The 17,166-nt window shown below is 31.4% G+C and overlaps 1 protein-coding gene across 2 annotated transcripts in view; it reads left to right on the top strand.

Moving 5' to 3' along the window:
- Positions 1 to 17,166, top strand: part of SMAP1 (small ArfGAP 1) — a 187,139-nt gene that overhangs the window by 52,511 nt on the left and 117,462 nt on the right. For both annotated transcript variants that reach the window (XM_074310560.1, XM_074310563.1), the window contains exon 2: positions 15,032 to 15,165. In XM_074310560.1, the coding sequence (XP_074166661.1) occupies positions 15,032 to 15,165 (134 nt within the window). The remainder of the gene's footprint in view (positions 1 to 15,031; positions 15,166 to 17,166) is intronic.

Raw genomic sequence — 17,166 nt, 5'->3', positions numbered from 1 at the left:
TTTGAAGTTTCAAATAAAAATTTTAATTAATAATTTTTCTCTTGCTCAACTTTTATGTGCCAAAAATAGTTTTATAACAACAGTAAATAATAGCTTGAATGTACATTATATAGCATCTTAAGGATTGCAAAATACTTTATAGCTAACATTTCACCTCAGAACAATCCAGTGAGCAAATGCTTTTATTATCCTTATTTTACAGATGAAGACACTGAGGTAGACTGGTTAAGTTACTTGTCCTGGGGCATATAGGTACTGATTTGAACTCATGCCTTTCTAACTCCCAAAATCTTCAATAAATGCTTGGTGATAAAGTTTAGTTTGATTCTATTAAAATCTTTAAAAGTCATGACAGTTGTGACAGGTATGTTCCAAATACTTTAAAACAACAGAGAAAATAATCTATTGCTTTTGGGTAAACAACCATGGTAAATCTTACAAAATTTTTATAGATTGTGCTTGTGGTTTGTATAATTTTTATAGTAAATGGAAAAGTGTTTTGCCAAAGTATTTAATAAATGACAGCTGGGAATAGATAGGGCTGAGATCTTTTAACTTCCCTATAACTATGCCATGTGGTAAAGTGATGTGTCTGTTTTATTACATTTATGTGGCACATCATCTCATAGGTCCATTTTGTGCATTATTTTCGCTCTTAATTTGATCTGAGCATATCAACATGCTCTCATCTCTTCTATTTCCCATGCCTCTTTCATGTACCTTCCCACAAAAAAAAAACCTGAAACAACAACAAATTGGATTCACCTGTAGACAAGTTGTTGTTTAGATTTTGTCCATAATGCCCCAGACCCCATCTTTTTTCCTCTGTTACCTCCTTGTCTCCTTGTGTTTTCACACTTGTCTCTTTATGGCCATATAGAAAAAAGTCTGTCTTTGATCTGTTATCATTCTTGTTTCTGCTATTCTTGGCTGATGCATTGTTCTCTCCAGTTATCTGGTGTGTGGAACAACAAATAATCTCTTCAGGTCAATCTTTCTTTCTTAGAATGTTTCAAATACTTACGGTAAAAATATTTTCTGAAGTTAGCATGGATTTCATCCAGAGTTCTTTGGAATAATTGATCTTTGGAACACATTATTCCATTCCCTTCTGTGTTTCTAGTGGGTGGAAAATAGTCTTGTGATAGTTGAAATTAGTATTTGAAGATCTTTCTCTTGGTTACTTATAGAATTTGTTTCTAAATTGGATTGTTAGATTTAATCACTATGGAGTTTGCAGCCTTGGTTTTTTTCTGGAGTGAATCTGAATTCTTTCACTTGATATTACATATTGATATTAAATAACTGTTCAATAGTTCTGGGAAGTTCTCTTATATTATTTATTTTGCCTTGTCATTTTCAGGTTCAGTAGAATATAGTTTTCAGTCATTGTCCTCTTTGTCATCTTCCTCCTCCTCTTCTTCCTCTTCCTCCTTTTCTTCCTCCTCCTCCTCATCACTATTAACAGCACCAGTAGCAACATAACTAATATACATTACTTTAAGGTTTTTGGAGTACTTTACATACTAATCTCATTTAATTTTTGCATCAGTCCTGTGAAGTTAGTGATAATACCATTTTGAAGATGAGGAAACTCAGAAGCTGATAGGAGTCTGGGTTTAAATGGTTAAATTATTTACCTTCTAGGTATCCTCCAGTATATGTGTGTGTGTGTGTGTGTGTGTGTGTGTGTGTGTGTGTGTGTGTGTGTGTGTGCACACGTGTGTGCGTGCACGCTATATAACCTCGAGGGTTATATAACATAGAAGCTTTCAAAGATTTTCTAATTCCAAGTCTAGGATATCAAATGACCTAGCACTTATAGAATCATATTTATTTGATTTTTTAAATATTATATAATTTAAAAAAATTAAGTAGGCCTTTGTATCCCAAGTAACAAGTATTGCCAAAAGAAATTATCAAATCAAATAAGAAAAAAAAATACAAGCGAATAATAACAAAAAGAGTGAAAATGCAATGTTGTGATTCACATTCAATTCCCATAGTCCTCTTTTTGGCTTTCTTTATCACAAGACTTTGGAAGTGGCCTGAATCATCTCATTGTTAAAAAGAGCTGGGTCCATCAGAACTGGTAATTGTATAATCTTGTTGCTGTGTACAGTGATCTCCTAGTTCTGCACATTTCACTTAGCATCAATTATGTAAGTCCCTCCAGACCTCTCTGAAATTATCCTGCTGGTTGTTTCTTATAGAGAGCAATAATATTCTATAACATTCATCTACTAGCATATAATAATTCTTTGGGGTTTATTTGCCCTTAGTTTTCTGTCAGTGCCCCATTCTCTTTTTCCATTTCATGTGTCCCTGTTTTCATCTTGTGCAGGAGAAAAGTTGGAGTGCCTGATCTCTTCTGACACTCAAGTCCACTTTTTTTTTTTTTTTTTTTCCCCCCTATAGTTCTATGTTTAGGTTCCTTTAGTCCCTTGGGGAGATATGGCCACTCACACAGCATTTTGATAAAGGGGAGTTACTATTTAGAATCTTTCTGGTAATATGGAGGATCACGTCTTTACCATCTGCCCATATCCTCTAGCCTATCAAGCTCCATCACTTCTTATCTGCTAAATTCTACTCTGGTCTTTCTTATTTGCACAGTCACTGGCTCCTAAGGATCACCAGATTTTTTTCCCTCTGCCCTGTAGCAGAAGTTCCCCTATTTTATAGAATGTAAATTCATCGAGAGCAGTGACTCCTGATTTTCTCTTTGTATCAACCTTTAAGGTAGTGTTTGACACATAGTAAACAAACAGTTTCATTTATTCTTTCATAAATTTGCATGTGTATGTGTTGTACTCCTTTTATATATAATAAAAGTTCCATAAGGTTGGGACTTTATTTTTGGGTTTTGTATTTTATCTCCACTCATACCAGGTACTGAATAAATATTTTTGATTGATTTCCAAGGAATCTTGAAGAGATTGTTTTATTAAGTGAGAAATTAGATTAGATGACTCTTGTTCTTCTGATATTAGAATTCAGTATTGTTCATAGCAGCAAAAACCATTATGTGGGTTATGACCACCAATGACCTTGGGGTATCTTCTAATTGGCATTGAATCATGTGTAGTTGTAATTTTAGCAAGAAGATTTTATCCCAGGTACCCAATGCCAAAAGAGGGAAGGAAGAAAGTACAGGGTAAGTGGACTGCAAATATCTGATAATTTTGCTGGGGGAGGCGAGGGGAAAGGGAACCGGGAATCAAGATTTTGAGAAGGAATCTGAAACACGTAGTCCTTATTAGTATGTTAATTTTTTATTTTCTTAACATTGTTGTAGTTATTGAAATTTATCCTTTTTTGGGTTTTTTACTTTTTGAGATGTGTAAGGAACTTGAAATTATAAATTAATATTAATCATTTATTGTAGAGGACTGAAATTCTGGAGTATACTTGAAACAAGGTGTGAAGTCAGTGGAATTGATATAATGGTTCTCTAGTTCACATATATATATATATACTTAGTAATTAGTATGGTGATGTAATGGTTCTCCAAATTCATATATAATCAGTATGCTATAATGATATAATTACAATAAAGTATATAAGGGCTAAGAAGGACTGGAAGGTAGACATTCTATCTTTGACCAGTCTCATGGTGGCTCTCATGCCTCTTGCACTGAGATCAAGACTGGGCCAGAATAAAGAATCTAGACTATTCTTGACCATTCTCACGGTGTCTATCCTGCTGAGACCAAGGCCCTTCTGGATGACTTCCAGAAAGCTAGCCTGAACATTACAACTGTTGTAAATTGCTGATTACTATGGTAGACTATGGTCATTACTGAGAGTGCTTATATCTCTGAGTTACTTTGTAAAGAGCATAATACTTTTTGAAATGATGAATCAAAAGTCAAAATAATTTCCCCTCTTTCAATAGTTATGAATTTTAGTGCAACTTATTTAAATAAGGGCTTCTTGATTTTTTTTTTTTTTAAAGAATCATTTTCTAGTTTTTCTGAGTTCATGTTTTTTTAGTTTGCCTTTTTCCAAAGTTCCATATGGTTCAAATCAGTTCTTGAAGCAGTTTTCTAGAAGTGATTTTACATGTTTCCACAAGTTTAAAGAAAAATGATTGGCAAAATTGTTCAAGCAGAAATTATGTATTTGTAGTTTTTCTATCATATTTACATATCAATATTTTACTAAACAGAAAAAAGATAGAAGGTATGGCAAGACCCAGGTAAAACAAAAAATGAAATTGATTTACATTATCATTGATAACTGATATAGTAGTCATTTCCTTATCATCTTTCCAGGTATGGCTATACCATCAACTGATTTGGCTATTGGAGACCCTAAATCATAATCAATACCAAAGTAGGAAAAAAAATTTAGCAAGAATTCTCCCAGGCCCCAAACAAAATAGACTTATCTATTTTATAGTCAATCATCATCTACCACCAGATGGCGCCCACTATCAATTCAAATGATACCACTTTGTCATTTTATTTTGTTGTGCTTATTAGAATGGAATTCTAATTCTATTTAAAAAGGAAAATAGAAAAAAAATTCAGGAAAGAATAGAATAATTGAATCAAAAAGGTATAGAATAAGGATAAAGTCATACATTAGTGCTCAACATGGTTTATTTAGGAATTTAGAAAAAAGTAGCTCAATAAAATATAACATTAGAAATATAATTGTTTTCTAAATTCTCACACAGATTTGATCCTTCCCCCTTCCCCACTATCCCATTTATATATCTTATTTATATGAGCTAATTTTGATTATAACATCTTTTGTTTTACAGATTAAGTCCAATTACATCAGATTGAGGAAATGTCAGTTCTTTTGTTTCATATGAGGATTTTGATCATGGAGTCATTTAGCCTTTTTGAATTTCACACATTATGAGGATTTCTATTGGTGTAGGGAGGTTTCTTTACTTCATTAAAACCCTCAGGTGTTTGATGTATTTACATATAATTGTGGAATTCAAGGGAGCTGTTGGAATACATGGGAACCACCTAACACTGGCTGCTGGAGATCCAACCCAGACCTGCAGAATGGATCTCCTCTTGTGAGAAGATGATACAAGGAGAATGAGAGGCACTTGCTGTTCTCTGATCTCTCTGACTGAGAGGCGCTTTGCATTGTCTGACCTCTCTCCTCTTCCCTCTGCCTCTAATTTAGCTCACTCCTAATCCTCAACACCTGTGTCACAAAGACTACCTTGCAACTCCTTCAGATGTAATGATTCACAGCTATGGAGACTCTCGGAGAATTGACTTGTCCCTTAACATATAATGATCAAGTAGAATACATATTATTTTTATTACCCATTTTACTAAATTTTTGAGAGGAATGCCTATGACAGTGTAATCACAGATTCTTAAAATATATTTGGTTTTGTTTTTTTTTTTTTTTTTGATTAAATGAATTTGTATATATTAACCAAGTAAAATGTAGTTTTATTTTCTCTTTAGAAGCATTATCATTTAGTGATTGATATTAGACTTAATTGGGTTCAAAGCTTACTAGTTCTGTTAACCAGGACAATTCACTTAATCTCTGAGTCTTGTACTCCTACACTTTAAATTGGGAATAATAATTTAGTGCCTGCTTCAGTGGCTTGTTATGAGACTCATGTGATATGTATAAAGTATTAGAAGAATATAGTTATTATTTCTTGCAGCAGATTGTTGCAGAGAAACTATATGACATCCTTAGCAGAAGTGGAGTCGTCTGGAGTGGAATCTGAGGAAGAGTTGGAGTTATTTGCTGGGAGATCTTGACCTCTAGCCTTTTGTATAGCTTTTAGTAATATAAGTAAATAAGACTTCATTGTAGAAGGTGAAAATTTATGTTGGCAAATATAAAAATGAGACATATATTTTACATGTGTATTATATACATATATATATATTTGCATATTATATATACATACTTATATATTTTGAATAACATTCAAAAAAGAGGCAGAAACTACTACATTTGGCAAGGCCCAAATAATATAAATAAAAAATGAAATTAAGAGATAATGATTGGTTACTTATAGAGTAGTCATTTTCAAATCTGAAAGTGGAAATTAAAATCCATTGGAAACTAGAAAAAAATATGAACGGGTGATATAGTATATAATTGAGGTGATTACAACATGATTTATTTACATAAGTTATTGATGCTGAAAAATGGGAAATGGACAAAAGAACACACCTTAACAGACTATTATCATTGCCTAAGGAAGTTTTTAATTTTGCAAGTTAATTGTCATAATAGAGACTAAATAGTGAAAAACTTCCTCAGCTGGGAAACACTTGGTATTCTTGCCAGATAGGCAGAGGTGAAAAGCCTAGGTCAATTTTGATTTTCAATATTAACTCATTTTAAAGATCATAGAGGGGAGGGCCTTAAAAAATTATTGATATTATCACCCCATCAGACAGTTGTACCTAAATAAAAGAGAGATGAATGAGTTTGTGATAACCTCAGTGAGAGATCCAATTGAACAAAACCATCTGGAGAACATTTAAGAATAAAACTGGAAGAACATTTGTGAATAATGGAAAAGATCTATAAATATTTTTATACAAACTCATCAGTGAGAGTAAAACAACCATGTGTGGAATAAACATGATGGATGGATGTGTGCTGTATGAAGAAGTGGAAAAATAAATATGGGAAGCAGATCAAGCATACATATAGAGGAATCTATACTGGAAGTAACAGGATTTTGAGGGAAATGAAGAATGAATTCTCAATTATCTGAAGTAATAGAGAATACCAGTGACTTGGGAAATGTCTCAATACTTGAGTACCCCAAAGAGGAGACTCAAAAGTGTATTTAATAATTAGTATTCTTATTTCTACAAACATCTTTAAGAATTCTATTTACACAAACATGTATCTAGAGCATTTTTTCATGAAGGTTTGCAAAAGAAAAGTCAAGGTTTTAAAAATGATATAATAGATTGTATCTGTATAGTAATACAGTTGATTGAAAAGTTCAAAGAATTAAAAAGATACTTATTGATTGTTGATTATTTTTTAAAAGCATTTATTTGGTAAATGTAAAGTTAGTTTAAGTAACGTCATACATATTTGGGAACACTTACCTTTGAGAAAAGGAATAGAATCTTAGAGTCTGACTGTTAAATGCTATCTGTGAAAAAAAAAATAGTAGGAAAAAATGAAGAGAAATTCTTTATTGAGATAACTTAGGAGTTAACTGTCCTGCAGAAAAAGTTGATGAGGAACAAGAGTTAAACTGAAGTTGAGAAAGACTGAAAAGATTTTGAGAGAACTGTATGGTGTCCTGAAAATTCCTGAGAAAAATGATCAGATTATGGTTTCATTATTTTGGAGGGTGTCATCATTTATCATTAGTTAGAAGAGAATCTGACTGTGACCTTTCACATAGCTGATACATTGTTACTATGAATTATTGTTACTATTAATTATTGCTTCTATTAATATATTACACATTAACATTGTTTGGCGTTATGCAAATAATTTAAGGTTGAGAAATGAAGTTTGTGGGGAAAAGTGGTTTTTCTTTTTAAAAATGAACTTGGGTATTAGTCTTGGAACTTATGCAGAGGTTTTATATTTGTGGGGATTTATAAGGAAATTCAAATCATATGTACTAAATTGCCTTTGAGTGCAGTATGAGAGTGAGTAAATAGCAAGTTGAAGGTTGAGAGGTTGGTATGTTTGTACATGAGAACGTCAGCGAAGTACATCTTCATATCCTGCATATGGGAATTGATACATGTAAGTGTGACATAAAACATATATGAAAGCTCTTGTTGTCTTTTTCATTTGAAGTTTGACATGAAACTCTTTTTCCCTTGTAAATGCCCCCCAAAAGCATTCTTCAAATAAGTGGTTAACAAAGTCTATGGTAGAGTGGAATGTTATCGTGGAAATTTCTTTTTGTGTATTATTTATACTAAAGGTCTACTGTGGTCCCTTTGAACTATAAAATTCTGTATTTCTCTGAAAAACCAAATTGATGAAAAAATGTCATTGTTCAGAATATGATATATTTGAATGGAAGACTTGTAGAATTAATCATTAGTATGTTACATATGTTACTATCATCCAATATTCTTTGAAATATTAGCTGCATAGAGAGACTTATATTTGATCCTTTGATTATTAATACAAAGTGAATTATAAAGCAGAGACATATACATGCTAGCCAAAATTGTTTGTTACTGTCATGGTTTGGCAGGCATTGATGGATTGTGATTTGTTGAGTTGCAGAAATGTTTTATCTGTGTCTATTATCTAATAAATGAATAGTTTAGTGTTAATTAAATTTAAGCAAATAGTACCCATCTTCATATTTTCATTCTCAAGTACTGGAACTCTGTCTTCCCAGAAATCAGCCAGAGTCAGGATCACTAAACGTCTTTATTCTTGATCTTTACCATCCCCTCCAACGCCATGTCACTAGTCCCAGAGAGCGTGAGTTCCACCACCCAAGTTTCTCCTACTTCTCCCACACAAGTCACTTCCCCCTCTTTGTTCCACCAATCAAGTCAGCACAGAACAGCTGGGGAGGGTCAACCTTCAAACAAGTTAATAGGGAACCATCCAATTGGCAATTAGTCTCATGTGCTTCATTATCCAAGTGCATTGCTCAGTTCTAGCCCTTTACACTCAAGTTACTTTAAAAACATTTAATCATTCCCATGGGCCTTTTTTTTCTCCAAGACAAGAATGTTAAAATCCACTTTGTATTCAGTTCTCCCAGATAAAAAAGGTAACTTGGATCCCCTTTTTTTGTCAGTATCATTTTACTGATAACTCTGTGAAGTTTTATTATCAGTTAAGTTTTTAAGTTGAGAGCAGGAATGCTCACATGAGTATAATATTCTAATTTATAGTGATTGGGGGATTTAAAGTAATTCTCTTTGCTTTCTGCCAGTTAGAGCTTACTTTTCTTAGGTATATTCTACAATAAAGGCAAAGGCTTGATATACAGAGTGGTGGACTCTTAGTTGAAAGAGATCTTTATTATGGTCGATACTTTTATATATGCAGTAAATACCCATGTTGTTGTTGTTTTTCCTCCATATCAATGAAATAAAAGTACCACCTGTTAAGTAATTTCAGTAAAGATATTTCATTAAGATTGTATTTACTTAAGCACTTAAAGATCTTAAAAATACATTTATCACAGACTCCTGTTTTAACAGGGATAATGAAGAACTCATTGTTTTAAATCTTGCAATTAAAAGATAATTTTTGAATTTTGAAGATTTTTAACATCCTATTTAGTTAAAAATTACGCATCCTATTCAGTTTAAAATTATTTCAATAAAAAAATTACTCAGAGAACTATTTCAGAAATCAAGAGCAATAATGCACTAAAGAAAGATAATGCTGCATTGTTATAGTTGATGTTTTTTCATATAGCAATAATATTTCTTTCACTATGTTCATATTGCCAATAGGTGCAGCATATTAGACAACCAGAACATGAAATTAATTACTTCTTGATTTTCAAAAGGGCAATCTTTTGTTCTTAATGGTTCATAAAGGCTTTTATTGGAGCCAGGAAATATGCTGTGAGCATTTTGAATGATCAGAAAAGTTCAGATTGTAGTGAATGTTTCATTTTCTAACCTCCAGGACATAATTGATGAAGTAGTTTGAAACATGAAAAACACCATGTTAACATTCTTCTAATCAGTATTATGATAAATTTATTGAAATTTATAAAGCTGGTAAGCTTTGGAAGTCAGTGGTGTCTCCATATATCATTTTTTCATTCATACCAAAAATCATGATTTTGAGAGAGAATTATTCAGTGATAAACTAGATCATTCTGAAATATAATCATTTTAAAATATCAAGGAGTTTCCTTTACTTATTTTTCATTCATTACCTTTCTCCATTGTTATGAATAGAAATTTCACATTAAAATAGTTTTTAACCAAGGTAACCCATCCATTATTGTGCTAAAGAAATGGGAAGTTTTGTGAATGTTAAAAATAATTGTGCCTTTTTGTCTTTGTCTGCCATGCTTATATTTACCTTTCCGCCTTCTTTTGTTTTTTCCTAAGTGTTGCTTTTCTAAATGGAACTGTTTCTTATGAAAGGTTTGGAGAGATTATATTATAATCTGATAGAAAAATTAAAAGGGTTTCAATATAACTTTATGTAAAATTCTATTCCAAAACAGTATTCGTAGAGAGTTTTCCTAGAGTTATTCAAAGAACCCAACTTTGACCAAAGTATTTAGTATTTCTTTAATTCTTTCCTTTTCAAAGTTAGTCCTGACATTGAACTACATGTTCAGGGGTTTTTGGCTGCAGATAATGTCAAATGTGTAATTCTGGATGCTGACATGATAGGTTTCATGACTCTTTGTAATCTCATATTCTCATTCACTAAACACTAGGCACTTTGCTAAACATTGAAGTTACAAAAAGGAAAACAAAGTAGTTGCTGATTTTAGGGAGCTTATATTATAATTATATTTACTTGAAATGATACGTGTACAAATTAATAACTAGAAAATACAAAGTAACTTGGAATAGGGAATGAACTAATAGTAATTGGAGGGAATCAGCATAGATCTATTATAAGAAATGATTCTTGAAGGAAACTAGGAATTCTAAGGTAAGGAAGCAATGTGTTCCAATTATGGGACCTATAGCCTTTGTAAAGATGACACATCAGAAATCATGAGAATATCATGAACAGAGGACAGTAAGTAAATAGGTCATTTTGGCTGTTGAGTAGAGCAGATGTGAAGACAACTTTTTTGTAATAAGTATTGGAAGATGGGTGTGAATAGGTTAAATTGTGGAGCCAGATTGTGTTGGTTTCCCCCCCCCCCCCTGGGGTTAAGTGACTTGCCCAGGGTCACACAGCTAGGAAGTGTTAAGTGTCTGAGACCAGATTTGAACTCTCGTCCTCCTGAATTCAAGGCTGCTGCTCTATCCACTTTGGACACCTAGCTACCTCTGTATTTACCCTAGAGGCTACAAGGAACTACAGGAGCTTTCTGAGTACAGAGAAGAGTGACATGGTCAGTTCTGTGATTTAGGAACATAATTTTGGCACTCAGAATAACAAGAAAGTGATAGTGGTAGTAGGAAAGTGCATCTACCTCAGTAAATTCCGTTCCTTTTTTTAAGAAGCAAAAAAAGGAACACTTAGAAAGGGTCTTACCCACTAAGAAGTTCAGTAAGGAAAAAAAAAATAATGCTTATTGAAGCTAATAAGTTAGTCAGGAATTGATTGACTTATTTATTCATCATAGTGCTAGATTCTGTGGAACACATAATAGTAAAAGACAATTCTTTAATAGAACTTTTAAACTAATTAAACAAAATTAGCACTCACTAGGGAAAAAAAGCTATAGTTAACCTTTTTCCCTAAGGCAGTATAGGCAATTCTTGATGTTAACATTGGTTTGAGCAGTAGGCCCTCTTTGAATATTATACTATGATTTCATCAATAGGAATATTTCGGTAATAGATTTCATTCCATTCATAATATCCATTCTATGTAACTCTTATACAAATACTTCAGTAAATCTTTGATAAGGGTAGGATAATCATCATGGTAGAGAGTTTATAATTCTCTTGACATTGAATATCATTTAAAATTTTTTTAGGTTTTACATATATATGTACATATATTCATTTTTTAAAAACATATTTCAGTATGAGTCATGTTGGAAGAAAAAAATTAGAATAAAAGGAAAAAATAAGAAAGAAGGAAAAAAAAAAGTGAAAATATTTGCTTTAGTCCACATTCAGTAGCCATAACTCTTTTTGGATGCGGATGGCATTTTTCATTCAAAGTTTATCGGAATTGCCTTGGATCACTGAACTGCTGAAAAGAGCTAAGTCTGTCATATTTGATCATCACACAATCTTGCTGTTACTTGGTGCATTGTTTTCCTGGTTCTGCTCACTTCATGTAAAGGCCTTTCCAGGGCTTTCTGAAATTAGCCTGTTCATCATTTGTTATAAAACAATATTACTCCATTATTTTCATGTATCATAACTTAGCCATTTTCCAATTGATGAGCATTCACTCACTTTCCAATTCTTTGCCACCACAAAAAAAGCTACTATAAGTATGTTTATACATGTGGGTCTTTTTCTCCTATTCATGATTTCTCTGAGATTCTGGATCAAAAATATGCACAGTTTTATAGCCCTTTCAGCATTGTTCTCTAAAATAATTAGATCAGTTCATAACTCTACCAACAATGTATTAGTATTGCAACTTTCCCACATCCTCTCCAACATTTATCATTTCTTTTTGCTATCATTTTAGCCAATCTGATAAGTATGAGGTGGCACCTCAGAATGGTTTTAATTTGCATTTTTATTTAATCAATAGTGATTTAAAACATTTTTTCATTTAACTAGAAATGTTTTTAATCCAATGTAAATTGTCCCTATGCTTTGACCATTTATCAGTTGGGAAATGACTTATATTTTTATAAATTTTATTCAGTTCTCTATATATTTTAGAAATGGCTTTTATATTGAATACCATTTTAACATTCTGACATTTCTTCATTTTATAGTTCTTTGACAACTGTTATGGTTATTTTATGCAATTCTTAATTGGTAATTTGTTTCAGTGAGTTCACACTGAGTGTATACCTTTCACTTGCCTTTTAGGTAACTCAAAACTTTTAATTGTTTAAAAGCTTTGGTTTTAGGGACAAGCTAGGTAGTCATTAAAAGCACTGTATGACTTTTCACTGTCACCAGTAAACAGTAATGAATGTTCTGTCTGTACTTTTTGTATGATTATATATCACAAAATATCATAATTTTGGAAAACTTAAGGTTTAAGGTCATCAGAATGGGAATGGAGAGTTATTTGATGGATGTGACTTGGCTGTGCCATATTTCCAGTGAAAGATTGTGAAGGGAAAAAGTTGAATATAATAAGAGATATTTGACCAGATTGAGGATAAAAAAGAGTTCTATTCTTTGTTGCTGTTTGTGAAACAGAGGACTCATGTGGAGTTTTTGAGTTAGGAAGACTTGTCTTACACTTAATAGCTTTCTGCCCTTGTCATTTTACATCTCTTACCTCAATTTATTTATCAATAAAATGGGGAGGGGGGATAATATTATCTCACAGAGTTGTAAGGATCAAATAAGGTAATATCCAGAATGTCTCAAAATTTAATCACACATAGTGCCTTACACACTTTTAAACAGTATATAAACTTAATTATAAAATATAAAGATTTAAAAGAGGAATGGCTCCAGTGGATTTGTGCATGATCCCTTGTTGAAAATTTGTGGGAAATGAGAACAGTTGTATAGAATGGAGATATGAGCGAATTGTGAGCTGCATCAGATGTGGAAGGAACTGTCAGTGAGATTGTTGTTCATTTAGTTAATGACTCCACGAATCATAGTGTGGCAGACTCTTCTGTCCTCTACTATCTCCAAAAGTCTTCTCCAAGCTCATCTTCATTATTTCTATGAAATTGGATTTAAGGGAGGTAGGGTATATATCCTTACCTGTGGGTATTCTGCAATCAATAACTGATAATAGAGTTCTGTCTCCTGACTCTGAATCTAGTGCTTTTTCTGTTTTTCAACTTGTATTTTTTTTTTTTTTTTTTTTGAGATAAACAAACTTTTGCCCTTAATAATTAAGAAATTATTTTGTTTGGGGTAAATTTGCTCTCTTAAAAAGCTGTATTGGCAATTAGAGGTATTATGCTTCAAATAAAAAGTTTTAAATGTCAGTTTTTACAATTAGAACAAAACTGTAATATTAGTAAACAATTTTAATTCATGTACTCAGATTTGAAATATATTTGTACTGTCTTTTCAAATTTTGATTAGGGCAATAGATTGTAAACTTGTATATTAAATAGTTTAAAATGACACTTACTAATCTATTCTTCTGGAGGGAGGACTATAACAATAGCATATTTCCTCAGTAAATGCTTACCTTAAGAAAGTGAAAATAAAATAATAATTTGTTCCTTCAATTTTTTTTTTCCTTTTTTAAAGCTGCAGATCGACCAAATGCTTTCTTTAAGACCTTATATTAAGACCCACTTCTCAAAAAGTTGAGAGGAAAAATTTTACAGAATAAAACTAACCAGGTATTAGAAAATGATTAGGTTAGAGTAGATCAACCATATAAAAAAAGAAACTTGGTTGAATTTACAAAATAAATAATTTAAGCTTTAGTTAATCTGAGACTTATGACAGCAAAATGCCCTAAATGCATTACCCATTTGTTGGGATTTTTTTTTTTTTTTTGGCATTGTATTATTGTATTTAGTCAGAATTTTAGATCTTGTTTAAGGAAATGTTTTGAGATTTTTGGTTTAAATGAGATACATAAAAAGTTTCACCCATAAATTGATTTCAAAATGGTAGACAGCTTTAACTTATGTTGCTAGAAAGGAAAAATCAGAAAATTATTTAGATTTCTGATGTACTTTTTGTAACCTTTTTTAGTATTAACTAAAGCATTTTTTCTTAACATATTTAAAATATGCTGAGTGAAATGAGCAGAACCAGGAGAACATTGTACACGGTAACAGCAACATTATATGTTGATCAATTGTACTGGACTCAACTCTTTTTCAGTAGTGTAGTGATTCAAGACAATTGCAGTAGACTTGGGATAGAAAATGTCATCCAGAGAGAACTATGGAAACTGAATTGAAGCATATTATTTTCATTTTTTTTTCTTTTTATTTCACATAGCTTCCTCCCACTTTGATCTAATTTTTTTTTTTGCACAATATGACATATATAGATGTATATTTTTAAAATTGCACATATATACCTTATGTATGATTGCTTGCTTCTTCTTGGGAAAGGGGGAAGGGCAAAGGTAAGGGAGGGAAAGTGAAAAATTTGGAATACCAAGTTTTACAAAAATGAATGTTGAAAACAATCTTTACATGTATTTGGAAAAATAAAATACTATTGAGAAAATGTGTTTTTAATTTCCTTTTGCTTGTCCTGGAATTACATTGAAAATCAGACTTTAGAAAATATAGAGATAATAAATCCCTTCTCTTTTGCTTTTTTTGATTTAGGTCCACGATGGGCATCTTGGAATATTGGTGTATTTATTTGCATTCGATGTGCTGGAATTCACAGAAATCTTGGTGTTCATATATCCAGGGTCAAGTCAGTTAACCTTGATCAGTGGACACCAGAACAAATACAGGTAAAGTTAACTTTTAATGAAATTTAATGTTGCTTATAAAATAGTGATTATAAAAATATTTATGTAAAATATTTCTGAGATATATGTAGCACCTGAGAACTAACATTAAAAGGTATAATTGAAGTATGTATATATGGTCTTTTGAAGGTATTTCTTCTTGACCTGAAATCTAAGTGCATAAATATTTACAGTAGGATTTATATAATTTTCCCCTATTACATTTACTAAAGTTAGGAAAAACTGATGACCAAAATTTAATCATTTCATCTCCTTGCTTTTTTGTAAGAAATCTCTCTTAGAAGAAACATTTTAGGAGTGTCCTATTGTAAAACTCAAGACAAGTCAAGAAATCCTGTTTTTGCATTTAATATTTCCCCTTTTTTTTTCTGAAAAAGACAGAATAGTATATATTTTATTCAAATTCATAATCAAAGACAGTCTAATTTATGTAATTTGGTGAATCCTGACTGTACTTTAAGCCCATCTTGATGAATTTGAGTCCTAAAAGTGAACATTTCCAATTTTAAAATCCTTGATATTATCTCCATTATAATCTTTTTATGTTTTGCAATGAAATATTTTTTGTTTTTAATAGTGTAAACAATTATAATATTTCAGAACAATAAAGATTTATATTATAGCATATCTGCTATATGCTTTGCATTACTTGAAATAAAGAATCTATATAATTGTTTGATTAGCCTGGGGATAACTACAAAAAGAAACATTTTAAACCTGTGGTAATTAATACAAATAATATGGTCAAATTATGCACATTTTAATCTAGGCTTTATTTTGAGGTACATTGAGATTTTGAGGGAAGACAAATTAGCTTTTTATTTGGTTTGTTTTCTTATAAACTTCTTAATTCTCCAAAGTGCATTTCACTTCACTTGAAGTAATTTTTAAAGATCATCAGTCATCTCCTCATTTTCAGGGCTTTCTTTGTATTTTTTATTTTGTCTTAAATTCTTTATGTCTTTTGCTATTTGTTATTCGATTCTCAAAGTTCATTCCTTAGCCTTCTCTTTTTTACCTTGGATTTCTACCTTGGAGAATTCATCCATTTTCATAAATTCAATTGTTATCTGTGTATATATAACTTTATATTAAGGTTAGGAACTTTGATCATATTCTTTTTCTGCTTAGGAACTTTTCATTGCTATCTTATTGTATATAAAGTGAAAACATTTTAGTTTATAATTTAAAACCAGCCACCTTCTTTCTTAATTTGTTTCCAACCTTATATCCAGCATGAACTGGTCTATACTAAGTCTTCCACATGAATATATAACAGTCTGTTGTCCTTAGGTCAAATGTGCTGAAACTGTTTATTAGATTGAATATTTCTATTGTGATACATAGCAATTTGGGCAAATTCTAGAGTTTTTTCTAATAAAGTGTTCTATGGCATGGATTCTTAGTCTAAAGCACATGATTAATTTTTTAAAATAATCATACTAGGCTTTATACATCCAAATAAAATATCCCCTTTCAGGTAGGTAGCTATCTCAGGACATTATACATCTCTTTCAGTGATTCTGTCATGGTAAATCACCCTTTAAAGTCATACTTCTTTGGTCACTCTTTAATTTCTCATAAGCTACATGTAAAAGTTATTGACAGTATATAATCAAATGACCTAAAATGATGCTACTTAGCTGGATCATTCACCTTCGTTATTAAAAGTAACTCTGAATTACTTATATTAGTTATTTCCAAAATTCAGATTCTCTAATAAAAAATGAAAGTGGCCTAATAATGGATATTTAGAAGCGTGTGAAACAGGCTCAGGAGGTAATTTCAAAAGAAGAGCTGTAGAAATTTTTAAGCAGTTACTCCTTAGATGAAAATGAATTAATTGGAGCTAATAATGCAAATTTTCATATTTAAAAGAATGTGGATTATTTTTATCATTAGAAATTAGATGATTAAGTTGACAGAAATATTGTTATCTCTTTGAAAGAACCAAAAAAAAAAAAAAAAAAAGGCTGGAACTAT

The sequence above is a fragment of the Sminthopsis crassicaudata genome, chromosome 4, assembly GCF_048593235.1.
Source record: "Sminthopsis crassicaudata isolate SCR6 chromosome 4, ASM4859323v1, whole genome shotgun sequence".
Taxonomy (NCBI): Eukaryota; Metazoa; Chordata; class Mammalia; order Dasyuromorphia; family Dasyuridae; genus Sminthopsis; species Sminthopsis crassicaudata.
This window is presented reverse-complemented; position numbering and strand designations above follow the sequence as displayed.